Source organism: Balaenoptera acutorostrata, chromosome 13 (genome assembly GCF_949987535.1).
Source record: "Balaenoptera acutorostrata chromosome 13, mBalAcu1.1, whole genome shotgun sequence".
Taxonomy (NCBI): Eukaryota; Metazoa; Chordata; class Mammalia; order Artiodactyla; family Balaenopteridae; genus Balaenoptera; species Balaenoptera acutorostrata.
The window spans coordinates 66,217,346-66,240,980 of record NC_080076.1 but is presented as its reverse complement, the minus strand read 5'-3'; the positions used below and the strand labels follow the sequence as shown (position 1 = coordinate 66,240,980).

Genomic DNA, 23,635 nt, shown 5'->3' with positions numbered 1-23,635 from the left:
AGTGTCCCTCCTTATCTCTTGTAACAGTCTTTCTTTTAAAGTCTATTTTATCTGATATGAGTATTGCTACTCCAGCTTTCTTTTGACTTCCATTTGCGTGGAATATCTTTTTCCATCCCTTCACTTTCAGTCTGTATGTGTCCCTAGGTCTGAAGTGGGTCTCTTGTAGACAGCATATATATGGGTCTTGTTTTTGTATCCATTCAGCCAGTCTGTGTCTTTTGGTTGGGGCATTTAACCCATTTACATTCAAGGTTATTATCAATATGTATGTTCCTATTACCATTTTCTTAATTGTTTTGGGTTTGTTTTTGTGGGTCTTCTTCTTCTCTTGTGTTTCCTGCTTAGAGAAGTTCCTTTAGCATTTGTTGTAAAGCTGGTTTGGTGGTGCTGAATTCTCTTAGCTTTTGTTTGTCTGAAAAGCTTTTGACTTCTCCATCGAATCTGAATGAGATCCTTGCTGGGTAGAGTAATCTTGGTTGTAGATTTTTCTCTTTCATCACTTTAAGTATATCCTGCCACTCCCTTCTGGCCTGCAGAGTTCCCACTGAAAAATCAGCTGATAACCTTATGGGGCTTCCTTTGTATGTTATTTTTTGTTTTTCCCTTGCTGCTTTTAATATTTTTTCTTTGAATTTAATTTTTGTTAGTTTGATTAATATGTGTCCTGGTGTGTTTTTCCTAGGATTTATCCTGTATGGAACTCTCTGTGCTTCCTGGACTTGGGTGACTATTTCCTTTCCCATGTTAGGGAAGTTTTCCACTATAATCTCTTCAAGTATCTTCTCAGACCCTTTCTTTTTCTCTTCTTCTTCTGGGAACCTGATAATTCGAATGTTGGTACATTTAGTGTTGTCCCAGACGTCTCTGATATTGTCTTCAACTCTTTTCATTCTTTATTCTTTATTCTGTTTCTCAGCAGTTATTTCCACCATTTTGTCTTCCAGTTCACTTATTCGTTCTTCTGCCTCAGTTATTCTGTTATTGATTCCGTCTAGTGTAGTTTTCATTTCAGTTATTGTGTTGTTCATCTCTGTTTGTTTGTTCTTTAGTTCTTCTAGATCTTTGGTAAACATTTCTTGTATTTTCTCAATCTGTGTTTCCATTCTATTTCTGAGATTCTGGATCATCTTTACTATCATTACTCTGAATTCTTTTTCAGGTAGATTGCCTATTTCCTCTTCATTTATTTGATCTTGTAGGTTTTTATCTTGCTCCTTCATCTGTGACATATTTTTTTGCCATCTCATTTTTTTCTTTTTTTTAATGAGTGGGATTGTGTTCCTGTCTTACTGGTTGTTTGGCCTAAGGCTTCCAACACTGGAGTTTGTAGGCTATTGGGTAGAGCTGGGTCTTGGTGCTGAGATGAGGAACCCCGTGAGACCTCACACAAATGAATATTCCCTGGGGTCTTAGGTTCTCTGTTAGTCCAGTGGTTTGGACTCGGATCTCCCACTGCAGGAGCATCCCCCCAACCCTGGGCTCGTGAATCAAGATCCTGCAAGCCCCATGGGGTGGCAAAAAAAAAAGAAAAATAACAAAGTAAAAAATAAAATTAGAAAAGGAAACTAACAGATATGTTAGAAAGAATGTAAAAATTAAAAAACAGATGAATCAACAACTGGAAGGTACATCAGTACCACAATAGTAAAAAAGAGGAGGAGGGAAAGGAAAAAGAAAAAGTGGGGGGTGGGGAGGAAAGGCCTTGGATGTGCAGAGTGGGGCCTAAGCAAGGGTGAGTTTTGGGCGGTGGGCAGGGCCAATGCTCAGTACTCACAAGGCTGGAAAAGGCCCTGGGGGCTGTGGAGGGTGGGACTTAGGCTCAAGGAACAGAAGGGGCCCAGGGTGCCCCCCACCTAGGTCTCAGAGAGCCTGGGACCTCACCTGGGAGCCCAGCAGGCTTCCTGGACTCAAGTGGGCGGGGCAATCACCCTCCACTCCTCTCCTGCTCCTCCTGCAGGGCCCCTCCTGCCTGCCTCTCCTGATCTCCCTGGCCTCCCTCCTATGCCCCCAAGGACCCACGCAGCCTGGAGGGGGCTTGGAGGGCAGGGGACCAGCCTGGGAGCTCGGCAGGCTCCCCATGCCCAAATGGGTGGGGTTAACACCCTCTGCTCCTCTCCTGCTCCTCCCTCAGGGCCCCTCCCACCTGCCTCTCCTGATCTCTCCAGCCTCAGGGGCGCTGATCTTGCCTGGCCTCCACTTACGTCCTACCGGTTCACTTTGGGGTTCCTCTCGTCTCCTTGGGGGTCAGAGTCCCCCACCAGCACCCGGCAGGCACCCTAGTTGTGGGGAGATGCTAACTCTGCGTCTTCCCACACTGCCATCTTGACTCCTCCCTCACAGGAACATTTATTTATTTATTTATGGCTGCATTGGGTCCTTGTTGCTGCACCAGCTTTCTCTAGTTGCAGCGAGCAGGGGCTACTCTTCGTTGTGGTGTGTGTGCTTCTCATTGCGGTGGCTTCTCGTTGCGGAGCATGGGCTCTAGGTGTGTGGGCTTCAGTAGTTGTGGCACACGGGCTCAGTAGTTGTGGCTCATGGGCTCTAGAGCTCAGTAGCTGTGGCACATGGGCTTAGCTGCTCCGCCGCATGTGGGATCTTCCCAGACCAGGGATCAAACCCGTGTCCCCTGTGTTGCCAGGCGGATTCTTAACCACTGTGCCACCAGGGAAGTCCCCAGACGTAGGTTTAACAGGCTTGCCTGAGAGGGTCAGGGCCAAAGCCAAGGACTGGAGAAGTGAGGCCAGTGGGGGTATGGTGACTCTGTCTGGGGGGCCAGTGCAGCAGCAAGAAGCGCCAGGGTCTGGGGTGGCCGGGAGGGTGTAAGTGGAAGGGCACAGCCAGCTCTGTCAGTGCTGCTAAGAGATCAAAGATGAGGACAGAGAGGTGACCTTTGGCCACAGCGAGGTGGAGGGGCTCCTGATGGGGCCCAGCCCCATCCCCCAGGAATGATGAGACAAGGTCCATCCCAGGGGCCAGTCGAATGGAGACCCCGGCTCAGCTGGCAAGAGAAGGGGGACCCCGAGGACCCCTGTATGGGCAGCGTGCCTGTCTGTGGCAGCCCTCCCTGCTCTGCCCCATCTGTGGGTGGAAGGGTGATGCAGAGTGGTGACTGGCCTCAGCTGCCCAAGGTTGGGGAGCTTGTCCCATTGAGAGCCGAGGCTGGGCCCTCGGGGCACACACAGATGCTGGCATGCCTGATGCCCCACCTGGGGCAGGTGGGGGGCGAGGGGCCCAGCCCAGACTGGTCAGAGCTACGCCAGGCTGCTGACGCCAGGATCAGGCAAACAAAGCCATTACCAGGTAATGAACTCATTATTGAGGTCAGGCAAGGTCAATACCGGGTAATGAGTTGCCCCCCACAGAGCCACCTGACCCAGAACAGTTCCCAGGGAATGCCTGGGTAGCTAGAGCCACCAGGAGGCCACGGCACAGTTCCAGGGCCTGGTGGGCAGGGGGTGTTCAGGGGCAAGGTGTGCCCGAGTCCAGCGCCCACAGGAAGCCCCGTTCCAGCACTAGGATCCAGAGTGAGTCACTTCCCCTCTCTGACCCTGTCTTTTAAGGAGGGACCTCAGGCCTCAGGCCTCCCCTGGCCGCTGCACGCCCTCCTGCCTCTGTCGCCTCTGCGCCCTCACCGTCTCCGGGCCAGCAGAGACTCGTCTTGGGCTCTGACAGGGGTGGGGGTGGGGTGGGGAGAGACAGGCGAGGCCACAGGGACCACCAGTGGCCCGTGAGGCAGGATGAAGCTGCCCAGAACTGTGCTGAGCGATGGCTTGAGCCAGACCTGCCGGCTTAGTCCACCGAGGTCCCACAACATGGCCTGCACTCTGGGGGTTGAAGGGCACCATAGCCTTCCCTTCCCTAGAGCCCAGAGCCCGCGGTCCAGGCCCCTGCCAAGATGGCTTGCTCACCCTCCAAAGGCCCAGCCAGTCTGGCCAGATGGAGAGCACAGCCCCTACCCTAGAGCCCCGGGCCACACCACCCCTTCCAGGACCAGCTCCAAAACTAACCCCCATCCCACCCGGTGGGTGGCCTGCACAGAGGTCCTGTCCCCCTTGGGCCCTTGCCTGGTGTGCCCCACTCCCCAACACAGGCCCTCAGATCCTGCCGGCTTCAGGACCGCCACCTGCCTCGCCACGTCCCCCGCTTTGCCAAGAACCTGGTGGGCCTTCAACTGCAGAAGACAAACACCTCTGTGCCCTCAGCACCCACACCCCCCCTACCTCGTGTGGTTGGGGACCTGGGGACCTGCATTACCAGATGCTCCCCTGAGGACTGTGGGCTACAGTCGCATGGCTGCTCCCTAGCCGCCCCCCCAAGGCCACCAGAGCTCCTCCAACATGCAATGCCCTCTTGGCTCCCGACTGCCCTCAGGCTCTGGGAAAGAAAACCTCCCGCCTAGGTGGCTGCCAGGGTTTAATTGCAACAGAGTGCAAGGGTGACCACAGGGAAGTCACAGGGAGTGACCACCCCCTTCTCTGGGCAGAGGCTGAGCCCAGGGCGGTCTCTCCTCCCTGAGTTAATGAGCAGCTACTCGCCCACCTTGTCTGGTGGGAGGGCTGGCCTGAAGGCACAGAGCCCGGCCGGGGACAGCCCGGGGGGGTCGGTGGCTTCCCACAGACACGGCTAGCCTGGCCCCTGGCACACAGAGAGGGACGGGATTGGGGAGGAGCTGGGCCTGTCAGCGCCCCCATGCAGGGAGCCCCCTGGCAGGCTGGCTTCAGGGCTGTGAGGAACTTCCGGGAGGACCTGGAAAGCAGGCCTGTGTGCAGCCCCCCCACCCAGCAGCTCTGTCCCCTGAAGGGACAACAGCCACTTGGCTCTGACCAGCCAGCTCCGGCCAGGGCACTCCAACCCGGCTCCGCACTGCAGGCCTCACCTGCGCCCTGGCCTCTCCACTGATGAACATGGGGCCAGGGTCACCACAACTTGCTTCCTGATGCTCACTGAATTTGACCTCTGGGGATCAGAGTCGTGCTGACCACCCCTGACTGTTCGCCCCAACCAACACATCTGCAACACCCCTCAGGACCCATGGGGTCCCCAGGGCCTCCCAGTCTGTCTTTGCTCCTATCACACCCCCTCCTTCGGCCTCTGTCTTCCCCAGGCCCAGGCTGCCTGGGCAGCCCACTCTAGGCCCTCCTGGCTCTCACATCCCTAACTGCTGGTCGGCAAATCTGGAGTCCCTCCCACACCCGCTCCCACTCTCTTGGCCTCCCTGCTGTCCCCTCCTGGGGACCTGAGGGCCTCCTGCATTTCACAGGTAAGCCTCAGAGAGGGCAGAGCCCTCGGGTCACACAGCCGGGCTCCAGCAGGCCTGGGGAGGAATCCAGGGCTCTTGTGTCAGTCGTACTTTAATTATGGAGGGGAGGGTGGTGGTGGGTACGGTTAACAAGGCTCTAGGGAGCAGCAGAGCCACAGGCTGGAGGTCCTGAGGGGCCAGGTGACTCAGCAGGAATGGAGGGTCAGAGGGGTTGACAGAGCACCAAATTCTCCCCTCTCCCTGCACCTTCTAGAGCGACAGGCTCCAATGAATGAATGAACCGAGGGGATCCAGGCCTCTTCACAGTGGCCTGGGGCCAAGGCTGCCCAAGAACAGGGTCGACGGCACCCCCCAATCTCACACACACACGCACACATGGGCACAGAGCTGCAGAGAGGGTAGGCCCTGGTGGGCCCTGGGGACACAGGCTCCAGTGGCTGTCTTGCCATCTGCCCTCCCAGCCCAGCCTGGATCCATGCCAGGCCCTCCCTCCCCACAGTTTGCTGGGGAGGCCCCAGGGCATCCAGAGTCCTAACTAGCCCCTTGGGTGCCGTGAGCACAACATGTTGGCAGGGGATACTGCCTTCCAGAGAGGCCCACAGCACACTGCCCACGGCCCTGTGATGGGCACGGGCAGCAGTGCGTGTGCCAAGGCACCAGGGTGAGAATGAATGGGGTGCAGTGGTAAAGTGGGAGGGACAGGAAAGCCAGCAGGGATGGCCATGAGGGCCTTGAATGCCAGGCAAAGGAGGTGCACAGCTGGCCAGGGGTGGGGTGGCCCCACCCGGGACTCTCAGCCCCAGATTCATTCACCCAAGAACTTCATCCAACATCCAGCCCTCTCAGCACCACTGGGCCCGTACTCAGGATCCTACTGTGGATGGAGGTGGACAGAGAACAGAGCCATTTAATCATGATTGCGAGGGTGCTGTGGGGGAGGGGCCTGAGTTCCCTGGTAGGGGGTGAGATGGTCAAGGAAGGCTGCCCTGGAGAAGTGGGATGAGTGGGAGCAGCCAGGCGAGGGGGGAGCAGGGGGCACATTCCAGGCCAGACAGCCTAGGCAAAGGCTTAGGGGGTGAAGACAGTCACTGGGTTAGAGGAGGAAGAGGACAGGGTCAGTGCACACAGCAGTGAGGGATGGGCTGGACCTCCAGCAGCCTCCTGAAGGCAGGGGCCCAGCAGAGAGCAATAGGGATCTTGAATTCAGGGGCAGAAGTGCATGTTGTGTGTGGGCTGTAGGGGAGCAGTGCAGAGATAGCAGCCTGGACTGTGGTATGGGAGGAGGTGGCCCCAGCCAGTGAGGAGGGCTTCAGGCCGTGACTACACGTGCCTTCCCCTGACTGTGATGGGGACTGTGGCTTCGAGCAGAGTATGTGAGCTCGGTTCCCCACTTGGGGTTGGGCGCTTCCACGTCCCCATCACCTCTGCCCAGAAGCCTGTTCAAGCCCCTTGTTGGGACCCACTGACAGCGCAGCACCGCGGGCAAGTCCTGCACACTCAAGCCTTTGGCGTCGTTCCCCCGGTTCCCCGGGGCCCCATTCGCCAAGGTTTCTGCCCTGCCGGGGTTCCGCGGGCCCCAGGCCAGATTCCCCGAGGCCTTGGTCGTTCCCACAGCCGTCCCGGAGGCCCTCTCCACGGAGCGTCTCCCGGGCCCCATTGATCGCTAGGCTACGGGTTGGGGCTCCGGCCCGGCTGGGCTCTGGAGGCGGCGGTGGCGGTGGAGGCGGCGGCGGCGCGGATGGCGGCAGAGCCCCGGCGCCCGTGGGCCCAGGCGCGCAGCGCGTACGGTGCCAGTGAGGCGCTGCGGCGCGCGGTGGGCCGCCGGCCGGACCCCAGGCCGCAGCCCCACAGGCCGAGCCCCAACGAAGCCCGCGCCCCAGGCCGCCTGGCGCGCCCGCGGTGCCAGCTCCGGGCTGAGGCGGCGGCGCGGGCCGACGCGCCCCGGCTGCCACGGCTGGTGGAGCGCGCGGGGGCCGCGGCGGGGGCCGGGGAGCCCGAGGAGGCGCGCAGCCGCGGCTCCGTGTGCTCCGTGTGCGGGGAGCCGCGCGGCGGGGCCACCTACCCGGCGGGCGTCTTGGAGGTGAGCGAGCGGCAGCTGCAGGAGGGCCTGGCGGCCGTGCGCGCCGAGCTGGGCGCGGGGCTGGAGGCGCTGCGCGCGGAGCTGCGGGCCCAGCTGGACGCCCTGCGCGCGCTGCTGCCGCCTCCGCCACCCACTCCCCGCGAGCCCCGCGTCCCCCGCGGCCCGGCCCTGCTGCGGGCGCTGGGCACCGTGAATGCCCTGGCTGCGGGCGCGAGGCCCACCGACAACGCCTCGGACAGACCGGCCGACGGCGGCGCGAGCCGGGCCCCGGCCCGGAAGAACCTCAAGAAGACCCCGCCCGGGGCCCCGCAGGGCGGCGGGGATTAAGCGCAGGGAGAGGGAGCCCGGGGCGAGGGCCTGGCGGGCCGCCGCCGCCCGGCGCGGGGCTTTGCTACCTGGGACCGGCCAGGTGGCTCGTGGAGCGTGGCTTGGAGCGAGAAGGGTCCTCCGACGCCGCCGGCTAACGCTCTGGTATCGGAAGGGGCTGGGGAGTGCGGCCGGCTCTGCGCAGCTGGAGCCGGAGTCCGGGCGGGGGTAAGGGTCGGGCCAGGGGTATGTCAGCCTCCCGGAGTGAGCGCAGCGGGAGAGCCCAAGGTCTCCTCTGTCTGGGGGAGGTGGTTGCAAGTGTATTTTCTTGAAGGGTTTCAGGGAGGAGGCCGGGCCTTCATGCACTGGGGTGGAGAGTGTGACCTACACACCAAGTGACAGACACCGGGGACACGTGGGCTGCTGGGACACTGTCACCTGGACACAGGTTCACTCAGGACAGTGTCACTCGGATGTACGAGCACATTCTACTGTGGGCCCTGGACAGCAGCCTAACTCTAGCCAGCTTCACTCCCCTGACAGTCGGGCTCACCCTCTACTGGACAGCGTTGCCTGGACACAGCGCATCTGGTCAGCGCCCCCTGGACTCTCAGCTTTGCTTTGACAGTGACACGGAGGCCACTTACCTTAAGTAGCCTCACCGCAGGCAGTCACCCGACAGCAGTGTCTCTCCAGTGTCAACCTACATCAGACTCCACAGCCCACCTTCCCGGAGTGTCGCCTGGGTCGGGTCTCACCTGGTACAGACAGCCCTTCACTCACTGTCCCTGTCATCAGGACCCACCACTCTGTGCTGCAGAGCTGGGATCCAGCAGCTTCTCACCTCCTGGCCTCTGGGAAATGGCAGCTGGAGGCATCACTAAACCACACAGTGTCTGGGGTGGTCAGCCAGCTCGTTTGTAAAATAAAATAGTAATCTTAGGCTTTAGCAGGTGGAGTTTCTCCTTCTGTCTCATCGGGGGATTCAGGCATAACGTGTAGGATGGGAGTGGGGGTGCCTTCTCCCCGAGAGGGATCTGGGGAGGTCTGGGGTTCTGGATGGGGCCTGGGACTGGCTGTGGTGGGGTCGGGAAGGGTGGCACAGGAGGCCTCCGTGGGAGCTGCGGTGCGCCCAGGCCGCCCCCCCTCCCCCCAGCCACAGGGGGCCAAGGTCACTCTGTGAGTCGTTTATTGCGGGAAGGTGGTCGTGTCTACATCCTAGGGCCCCTGTCAGAGCCACAGGCTGAGCCCCAGGCCCAGGAGAGCCCCGTGCCCTCGGGCCGGGGTGGGGGCTGCCGCGCGGACCGAGGCGCTGGGGGAAGCTACAACCCTGCGTAAGCCGAGAGGCTGCTGCGGCCGGAAGTCCTCCGTGAGCGGGGCGGGAGCCGGGGGGGGGGGGGGGGGGGCCCGGCCTGGGCCACGATCCGGAACTGGGCCACCGGAGGGTGTGGGGCGGAGGCAGTCAAGGCGCGGCGTACTGGAGTGCGGGGCGGGGAGGGGCGGGGGTTGTACCTGCGCGCGCCCGATGGGGACCGCGTCCTCGAAGACCGTCCAGAGCACCACGGGCTCGCAGCACCACGTGGTCAGCGACCCCGCGTAGCGGTAGAAGCGCGAGAGGCCAGAGGCGCCCAGCAGCAGCGAGGCCAGCGGGAAGGTGGACGCCAGGTTTACGGAGGCCCCTGGGAGAGAGACGGCGGCGGGTTGGAACCAACCTCCCAGTGTCCGGCCGCCCCGCCCCCGCCGCGGGGAACCGCGCCCCTCACCGCGCGCAGACACATTCTTCAGGCCCGACAAACGGCCGAAAAGTTGGCGTTCTCAGAGTCCTGATCCTGGGAAGGGGGCTCCAAGTGAGAGGGGCTCGAGCGGGGGTCTTAAAAGGGGGGAACACTGAGGGAGGTGTAGGGGAGACTAAGTGGGAAGACAGGTGAAGGGGGTTTGCTGGGGGGAGGGCCACCCCCACTGACCCTGCAGGTCCACGACTTCTCACTGGCCACACCCCCTCACAGAACCCGGTCATCCTATAAAGCCTCTAGGGGCCCCAATGCCCACCCAAGATTACACAGGCCACCTGCCCCCTCTACAGACCCCCATGGACCCCCTTTCTTGAAAGCAGGCTGTCACACAGCAGCCCCCCTCCCTGCCAGGAGGCACACGGCCCCTCCCTCACCGTCAAGAGCACGGCCAGCACTGCCAGACCATCAGGGTGACCTCGGGCCTCCCCTATGCTCTGGTACCGGGTGTTCATATGGACCACGTGCATCTGGGGAGACACAGACTATGGGAGGTAGCCAGCTACTCCCACCAGGCTGCCCTGGCCTCCATGGGGCACTCCCGCCACCCCTCCCCATGACCAGGCCCACCTCCATGGGGTGGTGCTGCCCGTCCAGGCTGTGCTCTGAGCCTGCTCGCCCGGGTCCCCCGCCAGTGGAAGTGCAGCTGCAGGGCACAGTACGCTGGTGGTGGCAGCCTGGCGCCCTGCATCTCCAGCAGGCTCTGCGGACCAGTGTCCGTGCAGAGCACTGAGGGGGAGGGAACAAATGACACCCTCTCTTTCCCCCACTCAGCTGCCCTTGTGCCATTAGGGCACAAGGTGCGAGCAAAGGTGCCCCCTCAGGCCAGTCTGCCCCCTGGCTGGGCCTCTTTGGAACTACGACACCCTGGGTGTCCAGGCCCCTCTGCTGGCTGGCCAGGTGGGGCTCCACAGACTGCAGTGGAAACCCCCGACCCTGCACGGAGGGGAGAAGGCGGCCTCCCATGGCGGGGGTCCTGATCCACCTCAGCTATGGGATTATTGGGGGTTGTGGTGACTCCAGAAGTTCTGACCTCTGGGTACGCCCTGACTTCTGGTCCTCGGGGACAATGGCTGATTGCTACTGGTAGGGGGTTCCTGGCACCTCTATGTGGGGGTTCCAGACCTCCATTGGGGGATGTCTTGACCACTGTGTGGGGAGCTTCCTGTGCCATTTATGGAGATTTTGATTCCTGTGGGGGCATTCCCATCCTTATGTAGAAGCTCTTAACCCATCTGTAGGGGTTCCTGACCCTTGTGGGGAGTCCTTGGTCTCTGTAGGGTGTCTCATCTCCTGTGTGGGGATCCTGATCCTTGTGCAGGGGGTTGCTGTCCTTGTCTGGGGGAGGGGGGGCCTGACCCAGGGTGCTGACCTGCATGACCATCATTCTCCAGGGTCCACGGGCCTGGAGGTGCTGAGTCATAGCCTTGGAAGATGAAGGGTCCAAGGGTGGGGTCCCACTGGACCCGGTGAAGGTCGATGTTGATGGGGGACTGGCCTGGGCCCCCATAGGCTGGGGCCATCTCCTTCCAGTGGGTGGGGCCTGGGGGAACAGGTCTAGGTCTCTAGGGGGGCTGAGACATGGGGGTGCACAAAGGTGGCCCTCCTCCTCCCCCCACACACACCCAGGGAAGAGCCCCCACCTGACAGGTCACAACTGCCACCCCCCCAAACCTGGCCTGGCCATAGTGTTTGCAACACCATCACAGGTACAGCCCCTGCAGGCAGCTGCTCCACAGGGAAGGGGCCTGGGAAAGTCTCCTGGCACCCAGTCACATGCCAACTTTGGGGACCTCCAGGACCTGCTCACACGTGGGCTGGCCACACGGCACGCTTATGGGTCCCACCTGATGTGAGCAGCTTGGCACACACAGCAGGACTGGAGAGCACAGCAGCCACAGACCCGGACACACACACAAGGGGACAGTCATACACACGCTGCGGGCTCCCAATCGCTGCGACCCAGGACTACAGACAGAAAACCCGCAGAGACCACAGAAGTGCAGTGGACACAGGACACAGACCAATGCCACACAGCCTCACACAACAGTCTGTCCTCACCACACTTTGCGTCCTGGGAGTCGTAGCACCAGGCACCTGCAGACGGTGGGAGGGGACTGGGCTGACGCAGGCCATCTGGGCCCTGAGCGCCATCCCAGCCGGGGTCCAAGGGTGGGAGCACAGGGCTTTGGCCAGTAGATGCCAGGCAGACCCTATTCTCCTGTCGCCCCAATTCCAACCTCTCCTCCCCAAAAGACGCCCCCCCCCCAACTAGGGGCAGGGCCTAAAGCGGAGAAGAGGGAGCGTCCGGGGAGAGTAGGGCAGAGAAGAAAGGCAGGGTCCTGTGCTCATCCTCCGAGTCGGCGCACATCACCAGCGGCACGGCGAGGAAGGCGAGCGCCAAGTCTGGGGACCGCATGGTGCTGCAGTAAGTGGCGGAGGACGCGGGCCGAGGAAGCCAGCGAGGGCGGTGAATTTACCAGCGGGGTGAGTTAGGGGCGTGGCTGAGTCCTGGGGGCTCCAGACGCGGGGAGGGTCGGAGGGGCGGCGCCTCCAGTGGGGAGACAGCTGGAGCTCGCCAGGCACTCGATCCCGGGGCGGGGACGGCTGCCAGCCACAAACGCCGGCGTCGACCCAAGCTGCATGCTTTCACGGAACCCCCACCCCCCAACTATTCCTGGGTGGGGGGATGCTATTACTATGCCCATTTACAGATGAGGAAATGGAGGCTGGAGACCAGGAGTGACACGGCAAGGCCACCAGAAAGGACGAAGTTCGAGGGAGATGGCACCTTGGATTCCAGTGCCTTGACTTGGGGGGCTGGGGTGGGGAGGACGCCCCAAGACCACAGCCTCTCTCCTACCAGCGCGCCCCTGCGGACCAAAGGGTCTGGGAAGCCGCTGCTTCCTCCGCTCCGCCCCGCCCCGGTGGGACCCCGGCTTCCGCAGCAGTTTCGGAGGTCCCGGCGCCCAGCGGACGCCAGGCTGTGGCCCGAGCCCCAGTCGCTCTCTTGGAAAGCGGGGTTCCGATTTCCCCGCCCCGCGAGTGGCCAGGAGAGAAGACGACGCACCGGAATGCGCTCGGCGGGCCCGCCTTCCCAAGCGCGAGTGCCGCGCCCCGACCCCCCGCAAGGCGCTGTCCGCGGTGCTGACCGGACCGCCCGCCGCCCCGCAGGTGTTCAGGCCCGAGGGCCGCCTCCCCAAGCCCCCAGGGGCCTCACCAGTGCCTTTCCTAAACCAACCCCTTGCCCGGCCAGCGCGAGGACCCACCCGAGGCTGAGTCCCCTGGGAACCCTCTTTCCTCACATCAGGAACTGAGAAATTATTGAAAAGACCACGGTCAGAGAACAGAAGGGATAGGTGTCTCAGAACCCCACGCCTGCCCTGGCTTCTAGAGGTGGCCCAACTCCTCCACGCAGCCACCTCTGCACCTGTCCCTCGGCCCCAACTTGGCTGGAGCCTCCTGCTCCAGCTGGGGCCGCACCGAGGACGGACCACACTTCTTCCAGAACACAAATTTATTTGGCATTCGGATGAAACGGTTCTCACAGCATCTTAAGAAAAGAATTAGTTGCCAACCCAACCAAAATAAACCCAAACTAAAAACGCTTAGTGAAAGGAAAACATAAACAGGCCTTGAGACTATGGCATATAGACACCCACCCCCACCAAGCAGGTCAGCAGCTCTCACAGGAGCACAAGACTCTCAGCCAGGGCTGGTCGGGATTCATCTGACCACGGAGCACAAGCAGATCTCACGATGGTTGGCCTAGGCAGAAGGCCGACCCCACCTCTCCCCTTGCTCCCCCACCCCCACCCCCACTGGAGCTCAGCCCCTGGGGCACTAGCTCCTGGGGACACTGCGGGCAGCAGGCAAGGCCTGAAGCAGTGCTGCACGTGGGCTGAGCAACCCCCGAGCCCTGGCCTGTCCAGAAGCAGGCCCCCCTCTGTGGCCCCCACGACCTGCTTCAGGCCACCTCCTTAGTGACTCCCACACGCCCAACTGGCCCAGCAGTCCTTCAGTCCCCAAGGAAGTCCCCAGTCCCAAACATCTAGTGCCAGCCACCCTGCCCTGTACACACGGGTCTGAGGCCTGGGCCAGAGACATGGGGGCTGGGAGGGACCCTAAGCTGATGGGGCCCACTCCAAAGCAGGAGTGCTCAGGACCCTCACCTAGCACCAAGGCCTGTGACAGCTGCTCTGTGCCCAGAACACAGTGGAGGCAGGACACACTTTCTGCTGTCTTCAGCAGCCAGTGCAGCCACTCTCCAGTCCCAGCCCTTGGCAGAGGGAGTGCAGGCCTGCTCGGCACGCAGCCTGCCCGCGTGGGGCCGCCTGCAGCACTCTGGCTCCTGCGGGCCGAGCCCCGGTCTGTGGGCAACTTGAGAAGCTCATGCTGCCCAGGGAAGAACAAAACGGTCCCCAACGAGAGACTGTGAGAATGTGTCCAGAAATAGACTGTGCCAGCGAGGCCTGTCACCACAGAGCACCCACTTCAAGTCATCCCCCACTCACTGCTGGTCTGGGAGGGCGCGAGGGGCCAGGGAAGGGCTCCCTGCTCTCAGCTGAGGGCCACGCCTCGGGGCCGCCCAGCACGCCATGGCTGGCCCTGGAAGTGGGGGCCCCAGGCCTGAGAGTCCCCCTGTACCGCCACCACCTGCAAACACTTAGACACATACACACACATACGCACACAGATACACATGCACACAACAAAGAAAAGATCCAGACATTCAACATAGAAAAGATATGAATGTGCTAAAAATCGCACAAAACCCGCTTAACCTCCAAACCTCAGAAATGCTAAAACCCCGTGTCAGGAGACAAGACCACTGCCCAGAAACAGGCAACAGTGACCCTCAGTCAAAGGCCCCCCAGGGTAGGACACCCAGCACCTCGCTGCTGCGGACAGGAAGGTGGCATGCGGCCACCGGGCACGTGGCTCCAGGGGTGGCGGTGGTGGGCAGCAAGTGGACTTCCGGGAGGTGGACAGCCCAGGATGTGAATTTCAGCCATTCCTCCCCCTAGAGACACAACCCTTATGGTACAAACAAGGTGGGGTGGGGGCAGGCCAGGCCCAGGGGCAAATTCAGCAGGAGTGGGGGCTCCAGAGGGTAGCAGGCAGGAGCCAGCCCCAGTGGCGGATCCAGGGCCAGGACACTCATGCATGGCTAAAGGCCCCAGCCCGACCCCAGAGCTGCCCAGGGCGGGCCACGCATTGCGATGCTGGGGAGAAAATGGTTGGGGTGGGGCCCAGGCCTCCTGGTGTGGAACTGGGCTTCACGGAGCCCAGCTGGAAAGACAGTACAGAGTCCAGCCTCCTTCCCAGCTGTCCTCCTCAGGGCCTCGGGCACCAGGCCAGCCCCCAGCCCCCACAGCTGGATGTTCACAACTGGACCTGGGGGACCACCCCCAGAGCAGCCCTTGTGGCAACAACCTCCAAGGCCATCTGTCCCGACTGCACTGACAGTCCTTAGACACCCGCCACCCGGGCACGCCTTCTTGAGTGGCGGCTGGCAAGGCGTGCGCGGCAGCCCGGGCTCCTCTGGAGGGCGAATGGCAGCAAGCAAGCCCACCAGAGCTGGAGTGTCCAGCCCCGCTAGATCGTATGGCACCTCCTTTGTTCCCTGCTCCTGACACGTGTGGTCTCATGAACTCTGTCATCCTTCTGCCGTTTAAAAAGAAAAAGTGACCCAAAGCTACGCATGTGTTTGAAGCCCCCAAGGACCCTCGGGCAGGTGCTGGCGCCCTGGGGGCTGGCGCAGTGTCTGTGTGCCCGCCGTCAGGGGTGCAGCTGTGCAGCTGGGTCCAGGCTCACTCAAGGGCCCCTCAAGTCTCCCAAGGGGATGAGCGTTTTTCTCGATAGCAAACAGGTGCTCCCTGCCCATTTGGGCTGCGGGCCCGCCGTCCTCTACACCACGGTATTGAGGCAACTTCGGCTGTGGCGGCCGCCCCCCGGCAGCGCCTCTGTGGCCAGGGCACTGCCACTCTGGGCAGGGTCAGGGGGCACGAGGAGGACACTGCTGCTGTCGGCTGAGTCTTCCAGTTCGGCCAGAGAGGCCCTGGGGGTGGGCAGGGGCTGCTCCAGGCGCCGGGGTGCTGCACCCTCACCACCACCATCCCCTGTGGTCGGTGGGGCGGCCTCTGCTGGCTCAAAGGCGTCATCATCTGTGGGAGGAGATGGGGGTCAGCAGGGGGTGGTCCCGGCTCAGGGTATGCTCTTCCTGCTTGCCTGCTCCCACCAACACCACCGGGCAGGGGACAGCCTGCCCCACAGGGCTCCACCGTGCTCACCCCGTACCTTTGCCATGCAGTGGGCTGCGTGGGGCTGGAGCAGGGGTACAGCCGTGAGCAAAGCATGATGTGTGCGTAGGGGACACGCTTTGACTGAGTCAGCAGATCAAAGGGAGGGGGGGGAAACCCTCTCAGACTCTGGGGGTCCAGGCAGGGCTCACATGTGTTAGACATGGGCTGGAACACAGGGGCAAGTGCAGGAGATGGGCCAGAGCAGGCAGCCCGGCCAACTGTCTGGGGGTCTGCAGAACACCCTGGTCTGAGGGAGACCTGGTGGCAGCCCCTCCTTATTCCCGCAGATGCTCTCTGAAAGCTCAGGGCTCAAGGACCCAGCACCGCCGTTCCCCTGGCCAACACCCCCGGCCCAGCAGTCCTGCCGTCCTGCCCCGGGGAGCATTTGCTCCCCTGCAGCCTGGTCTACGGAGGCATCTGGGACTCGCTCCCCCAGAAGCATCCCTCGTCCTACCCACCCTGGCCCCCTGGATAGCATATTGTGACAATCAAGTGTCCCAAGGACAGAGGTCAAATCCAAGGCTTTCCTGCCTGTGCAGACCACAAAGGACGGGACTAACTGACAGAACAGACCAAGAACACAGCAGTGCCAGCCTTGCAAAGCCCAGCCTGCTGTGTTACATGTGTGCATGTGTGTGTAACACACAGGGAATCGGGATGGGACACCTGCGTGCACACCAGGGACAGGGACAGGTCGGGCCATGCGCAGGACACCTGCTGTTCTTTCTGCTTCGCCTGTGAGGAATGATTTTCCACAGTATTAGATGAACAACAGACTCAAGTGACCGCTGGACAGGAGGGCATGCCGAGGGGGTGTCTCCTCAGCTCACCACACGTGCACCATGCCTGACAGCCCAGCGTCTGGGCACCCCGCTCCCCACAGGGCCCTGCTGAGGGGGCCCCGAGGGCTGCTCACTAACAGGAGTTCCCGGGAGGGAGGCAGGGGCAGGGAGACCACTGCCAGTGGCCATCTGCGACCCTGGGAAGAGTGTGCCCACCCCAGACGGTGGGACCATCTTAAAGGGAAAACCAAAGCGAAAGCAGAAGGCCGGGCAGAAGTTGGGGGGCCACAGGGCCTTGGCCCGCATGCCGACTGGTTGTGACCCACGGCTCCCTTGCCCTGGGGGTCACCTGCAGGGTCGTAGAACATGCTGTCCGGGTTGATGGAGGCCTCGTAGGGTGGCGGCGGGTCATCGGGTTGGTCGATGTCTGGGTACTTGTACGCGGTGTAGGGAGGGGGAGGGTCATGGAAATGGAAAGTACCGCCTTCCCCATCGTCGGAGAGGTGCAGCGGTGTGAGGCCCGTGCCGAACCCGTCTGGGCCATAATCAAAGCCAGGGATCCTTCGGCCAAGGTTGAAGTGGTGCACTGGGCGGTCGGAGAGAGAAACAAGCACGGAGCCGTCACTCCTGGGCTGGACCTGCCACGTCCAGGCCCAGGGCACCACACACTCGGACAGTCACACGCCTGTGTCCAGCTGCTACCTGCCATCCACACTGGGAGCCCCACCCACCCACCCACCAGCTCCGGCCCGCGGAAACTGGGCTCTCAGAGCATCTGGGCCTGACCCACGACGGCCTCGGCGTGCTGCCCACCCTGCAGCTCCATCTCCAGGAGGGCGCACCGCGACGTGGAGCCTTCAGACCTGACACGTGTACCCTCGGAGGCCCTGGGGCCCTAACACAGCAGCTGTGGTCTCTCGTCACCATGATCCTCAGCCCACCTCCCCACAGGGGCTGGGAAGCCTCCTGGCTTGCTCACTGAGACAAGGGGGAATCTCAGAAACTCTACGCAGGCACAGACTGTGGCAGAGAACGTGGGCTGAGGAGGGTGGGCCATGCTCCCTAAGCTGCCACCAGCCACGGGTGTCCAAGGTCTTTACTGGGCAGGATGCCCCGGCAGGTGCCAACACATCCTGGGGGGCCAGGGCTGGCGCCCCTCCCACCACACTCGTGTGGCTCAGCCCGGGAGTGGGAGCAGGAGCGGGCAGGGCACAGCTGCCGGGCAGCCCTGTCTTCCTCCTCCCTGCCCTGGGACCGCGGCTGAGCCGCTGTGGGCGGCAGGTCTGGGCACTCACGGTTTGCTCCAATCAGGGACTCAATGCGCTCCCGGCGCCTCTGGCGCAGCCGATGGACCATGAAGAGCAGCAGCGACAGGATGAGGAAGGAGGACACGCAGCTCACAATCAGACGCATCCCGCTGGCCATGGAGTCCAGCAGGCTGCTGCCGTCTGTGCGGACGGGGAGAGCCGCTCTCAGGAGGGGGGTTTGCCCCCCAGGCAGTGTACCTCCTGACCCCTCCAGCGCCAGGCCCCGCACACAGCCACCGGGACGCCGCAGCCCGACCTCAGCCCCTCCTGAAGGCTCTGTCCCCACCCCATTCCCCACCCGCCCCCATCGCTGGGGTTGAGCCCCGGAAGCCACTCGGGGCTGGACGGGGTGCTGAGCAGGACTGTGCATCTGGCCGCAGCACCCAGGCCCTCCCTGATGCAGGGGAGCTGAGGTCAGCAGGGCTGTGTCAGTGGCCTGAGTTCAGAGCTTGGCTTCAGTCCTACGGGGGGCCCAGAGCTCTCTGCCCCGCCCCTACACCCAGCAGTGCTCACATGTGGAGGCTGGGGTCACCTGGACCCCACAGGTGATCAGGAGAGGATGCAGGTGCAGCTTCCCCTGGACCCCAGAGTCCCTGTTTACAGCCCCTGTCTACCCTCAGCCCTGTCAGTGTCTGTTCTGATTTCATTTTTTTTACCTTTTTATTTTATATTGGAGTACAGTTGATTAACAATGTTGTGTTAGTTTCAAATGTACAACACAGTGATTCAGCTAAACATACATGCGTTGGCTGTTCTGATTCCCGACCTCCCCACGCCCACCCTCCTGTCCGCCCTCTCTGTGGGTGGGGAGCCTGGGGGCCACCACCAGGGACTCGACTGCGCACTCATGGTCTCGCAGGATGGAGAGGGGGCACCCAGGGAGGAAGTCTTCACACGGGAACCTCCCCCCCAGCAACTCACGCTCCTCTCCCCATCGGGTCATAGCGCCCGCCCGAGTAAGGCTGGGCAGGGCCTGCTCTGGGCCAGCTCCGTGGTGGAGGCCCAGGGTCCTGCAGCAGCTTCCTCGGGGGGCCAGAGTCGGGCCTGCACCCGGATGTCTTGGGCAGAGGCGGTGGGGGCCTAGGGTCTGGGCAGCAGCTCCATGGTGAGCACCAACCCCGCCCCGCCAGCCAAGCGTCCCAAAGTCCTCTGCTCGTGGAGGCCGCAGCTGCAGGGCGCTCTGCTAAGGGCCCCGTGCCTCTGACCGCACGTGTCCAGGGGCCTCACCAGGGTGACTCTGCACTCCCGGGGACACTGGCAGCTTCTGGTGATACCTTTGGTGGTCCCCAACAGCAGGCGGGGGAGGCACTTCTGGCACCTGGTGGGCAGAGGCCAGGGATGCAACTCAACATCCCGCTAGCCACTAGCTCAGGGTCTGACCTGCCCTGCCCGGCGCACACCAGGCTTGTTGGGAGCTGCTAGGAGAGGTGCTGGTGCGAGGCAGAGAGGGAGATAACGGTGTCAGGCATTCCCAGGGCTCTCGCTTGCGTGAGGTTGCCACTTCTGCCGAGTCACAGAATCGGAACCAGGGGGATCTGGGAACACCTGCCTCCAGACGCAGCGTGGAAGCCAGGGAGCTTCACGGGGCAGGAGTGACCTGAGCCATGGGAGCCTCTGTGTCCACTCCCACTTCTGCAACAGCCACATGGGCAAGTCCCCAACCGCCAGCCCTGAGGAGACACTTCACAGCCAACACAGGTGCCAATTGGATGGCCAGGCTCACACTGGCCCTCCTCCCATGGGGCCAGAAAGCTTCCCCCAAAGCTGCATTTACTGCTGAGAACACTGGAGTAAATGTGTGAAAGGAAACATCCTCTCACCAATTAGCTGCTGTTCTGATGCCGGTCTCAAGGGAACATTTCATCCCCGTCCGGGAGGAGGTCTGTCAGCCCAGGGGGCTGTTGACATGTCTGTTAATTGGCGGCCAGCTCAGAGACCCCAGGGTGGGGGGGTACCTAAAGCAGCGGGCCTCTGCAATGACTAATTCCTGCTCAGTCCTAAAATAAGCCCAAGGACACGGCCAAGGTCCCCGACCATCATCCACGGTACTCACCAGGAAGAGGCACCAGCAGTCAGACATGAAGAAAAGAGTACTGTCCCAGGGGGCAGAGGCCAGCCAGGGGCCCCTGGGGGCCCCCAACATGGCAGGTCCCTCCATGGGGTCCGGACAGTGCCAGGCGGGGATGCCTGCTGTGGTCCAGGCTGCAGGTCCCTGGCCAGCCCTGGGCCCCGACAGAAGACACATCCTGCTGCGGCAGACACTGCTGAATGGAAGGGGCCCTGGAGGTCGCTGGCCTGACCCTTGCTCTGATGCCTGAGCCTGCCCAGGCCTCCCCAGGCCACCACCAGGAGCTTGGTGCCCCACCGGGCTCGGTGCCAACAACAGCATCCAGTCTCTGCAGAGGAAGCAGGTGGAGCCGAAGCTCAGCAGGAATCGGAGGCGGGTGCCTGGTCCCTGATGCAGGCTCTGCTACCGGCTGGTGCATGGCCAGCACCTCACCTCTCGGCCCCAAGCCCGGGCACCAGCGCAGGACAGAAGGAAAGGCCGTTGCTCAGCGTCCATTTGTTTCCTGAATGAGCCGAATGACCGTTGAACATCTTTTCAGGTGCTTGGCTGACTTCGTGCATCTGCTCTGGTCAAGTGAGTCTCTGCCCATTTTTTAACAGGGTGGTTTGTTTTCTTACTGAGTTTTAAGAGTTCTTTAAATACTCTGAATACAAGACCTTTGTCCGATTTGTGTTTCTCTGTTGGTGGTTTATCTTTTCATTTCTTTTAAGGGTCTTTCAATGAGCAGAAGTTTTCAATTTTGATGAAGTCTAATTTATCAATGTTTCTTTTGTGGACCATGCTTTTGATCTAAAAATGTTGCGTATCCCAAGGTCACAAAGATTTTTCTCCTGTTTTCTTTTAAAAGACTTAATTTTAAAAGAACATATGTTGGGGGGGAGGGATAAATTGGGAGGTTGGGATTGACATATACACACTACTCTATATATAAAATAGATAACTAATAAGACCCTACTGTGTAGCACAGGGAACTCTACTCAATACTCTGTAATGGCCTATATGGGAAAAGAATCTAAAAAAAGAGTGGATATACGTATATGTCTAACTGATTCACTTTGCTGTATACCTGAAACTAAAACATTGTAAATCAACTATACCCCAATAAAAATTAAAAATAAAAGAACATATGTTTTCTTCTAGAAATTTTATAATTTAAAGTTTTACATAGGTGTATGACCATTTTGCAAGAAGTGTAGTGTAAGGTTAATTTTTGTGTTTTGCTTATGGATGTCCAATTGTTCCAGCTCCATTTGTTGAAAGACTATCCTTTCTTCATTGAATTGTCTTTGTACCTCGGCTAAACAGCAGTTGACCACATAAGTGTAGACTATTTCTAGACTCTCTATTCTGTTCCACTGATCTATGTGTCCATTCTTTTGCTAAAAAATCACTCTGTTTTGCTTACTATGACTATATAGTAAGTTTTATATCTGGTGTCATGAATCCTCCAACTTTGTTCTTTTTAAAAACTGGTTTGGCTATTCTAATTCCTTTGCCTTTCCACATGAATTTTAAAATCAGCTTGTTAATGTCTATAAAAAACTCTGCTGGAATTTTGGTTGGTGCTGTACAGAATCTATAGATAATTTGGGGAGAATTAACCTCTTAGTGATATTGAGTCTTCTGATCCATGAACATGGTATACCTTTCCTTTTATTTATGCCCTTGATTTCTTTCATCAGTGTCTTAACGATTTGCAGCATACAGACGGTGTGCATATTTTGTAAGATTTGTACCTAAGTATTTCATGGTTTTTGGTGCTACTATAAATGGTACTTTTCTTAAAAATTTCAATTTCCAACTTTTTACAGGTAGTATATATAAACATAATGGATTTTTGCATATTGACCTTGTATCTGGAGACCTTGCTAAACTAAACACATTTATTAATTCTAGTAACATTCTTGTAGATCCTCTGGGATTTTCTACACAGACAATCAGATCATCTACAACAAGAAATGATTCCATTTCTTCCCTTCTGGTCTGGATGCCTTTTCTGACATTGCCCTTGACCTCCCATACAACCCCGAACATGGTGGTGAGAGCAGACGTCCTAGCCTTGTTGAAGGAGATATTTTGCTGGTGTCTCTTTCCTTGGTGCAGTGTGGGCAGTTCCCAGGAGAGGATGCTTGGCCTGGGAGGCAGTCAGAAGGCTGCAGAAGCAAGGCCACAGTGTGGGGCAGGGTGAGGCCCTGACTGGGCTGTTCTGGCTGCACTGGAGAGAGGCCTGTGGCAGCTCTGATCCTGCCCAGATGCCCTGAAGGCCGTGGTCTGCTGAGAAGTCCTCAGAGCTGGGTGGGCTCCACGGGCCATGCATGCCCACAGATGAGTCACCCTTGTATATGTCTGGTCATTCTTACAGAGCCTGGACAGAGAGTCAAGGCAGCAGAAGTCAATTCCTGAGAAATGGAACCAGGAATCCAGGTGAAGAGACTTGTGAAAGCCAGCATTTGACTCCCGTGGAAGGTGAGTAAGCTAGAGGCTGGAGTGATGTGGCTGGGGTGCAGGAGACCTGGCAGGCACCCAACTGGCTTGTCAGACGTCTGCAGGCACGTGCCCTTCAGTAGTGGGTAAAATCTACCCTGTGGGATGGGGAGGCCTGAGCGCACCCCAGCTCCATGTCCCCTGCTGGCTCCTCGCAAACATGGCCTCTGCATGCACCACAGCCAGCCACATGGGTTTGGGATACACGCCAGAGCACTCGGCCTGCCGAGCCTCAGCCAGCCTGACGCTGTCTGGCTTCCCCTGATGGTCCTGGGGAGCAGGACGGCTCTCAGTGTGTGGCCCTCACATGCGGCTCCAGCTTCCCTCCATGGGCCCTGCCCAAGCCGTCCGCTGTGGAGCCCACAAGCCCGTGTCGCTCACACTGAAATTCATGCTTCTGATTTACGTTTCTCTTGAGGTCCTGAATTCACAGGGAGATGCCAGCTGCTCTGGCATGGAGAACAATCAGCTGCATGAGTTGCTGTGCTAAGGGCTGAAAGGACAGTCCCACCCGCTGCTCTTTTATCAGAAGTGGAAGGAGGAGGGTCACCCAGAGACCACATGGCCCCTGGCGTCCACCGTGAGTCACCACCGAGTGGGGAGGAGTTTTATGTCAAAACTGTGGGTAATATTTAATCTTTTTCTTAAAGATTCTAACAGTAAAGACTGACAATGGCAAGCAACAGAAACTGTCATCACCTTCCACGTCACCACACTCAGAAACAGGAAGAGCTCCAATGGGGACCACGAGGGAAGCCAGTTCTGAGTGTTACCAGGAGAGGAGACAGGCCTGCAGCCCTTGGTCACAGCTGCCATGTGAACACCCACCCCCACGCAAGGCTGAGCTCGCCATCTCACCTGGGTCCAGGCACATGAACTTGCAGCACTCCTTAGGGTCCTTGCGGTACTGCTGGCAGCCCTGGGGCCGCTCGCACAGGGCAGCTACACACATCTCGGGCTCCCCTCTGTGACAGGTGCAGCTCAGGCACGGGTCGTCTCCTTTGGGGGTGAAGTAGAACCCTTCATCCACAACGTTGTCCTTGATGTCGACACACGTCTGACCTGCAATAGGAAGAGATATGTGGGTCACCAGCCAGAGGAGCCCTGACTCCCCATCCGGGCCTGGGCCAGCATGACAGCAGAGGAGTTGGCAAGATGGACCTGGAGCAGCCCCTTCAGGGTGGTGGGTCTGCCCATGGTCACAGGGAGGGGCTGAGAGGCCGCCCAACACACTGTCAAGACAACACGCT

General features: G+C 59.9%; 2 protein-coding genes and 1 pseudogene across 4 annotated transcripts in view; 1 reads left to right on the top strand and 2 right to left on the bottom strand.

Moving 5' to 3' along the window:
* Positions 1-7,001: 7,001 nt before the first annotated feature.
* Positions 7,002-7,670, top strand: LOC130704594 (protein FAM246B-like). The gene has a single exon (XM_057526205.1). The coding sequence runs from the start codon at positions 7,002-7,004 to the stop codon at positions 7,668-7,670; it is 669 nt and encodes a 222-aa protein (XP_057382188.1).
* A 1,197-nt stretch (positions 7,671-8,867) lies between these two features.
* Positions 8,868-11,858, bottom strand: LOC130704593 (carbonic anhydrase 15-like; annotated as a pseudogene).
* Positions 11,859-12,938: 1,080 nt separating this feature from the next.
* DGCR2 (DiGeorge syndrome critical region gene 2) overlaps positions 12,939-23,635 on the bottom strand; it is a 72,702-nt gene continuing 62,005 nt past the window's right edge. For all 3 annotated transcript variants that reach the window (XM_057526704.1, XM_057526702.1, XM_057526703.1), the window contains 4 exons: positions 23,244-23,447; positions 17,822-17,974; positions 16,876-17,112; positions 12,939-15,606 (listed from right to left, as the gene is read on the bottom strand). In XM_057526704.1, coding sequence (XP_057382687.1) covers positions 15,350-15,606; positions 16,876-17,112; positions 17,822-17,974; positions 23,244-23,447 — 851 coding nt within the window. In that variant the 3' untranslated portion in view covers positions 12,939-15,349. The remainder of the gene's footprint in view (positions 15,607-16,875; positions 17,113-17,821; positions 17,975-23,243; positions 23,448-23,635) is intronic.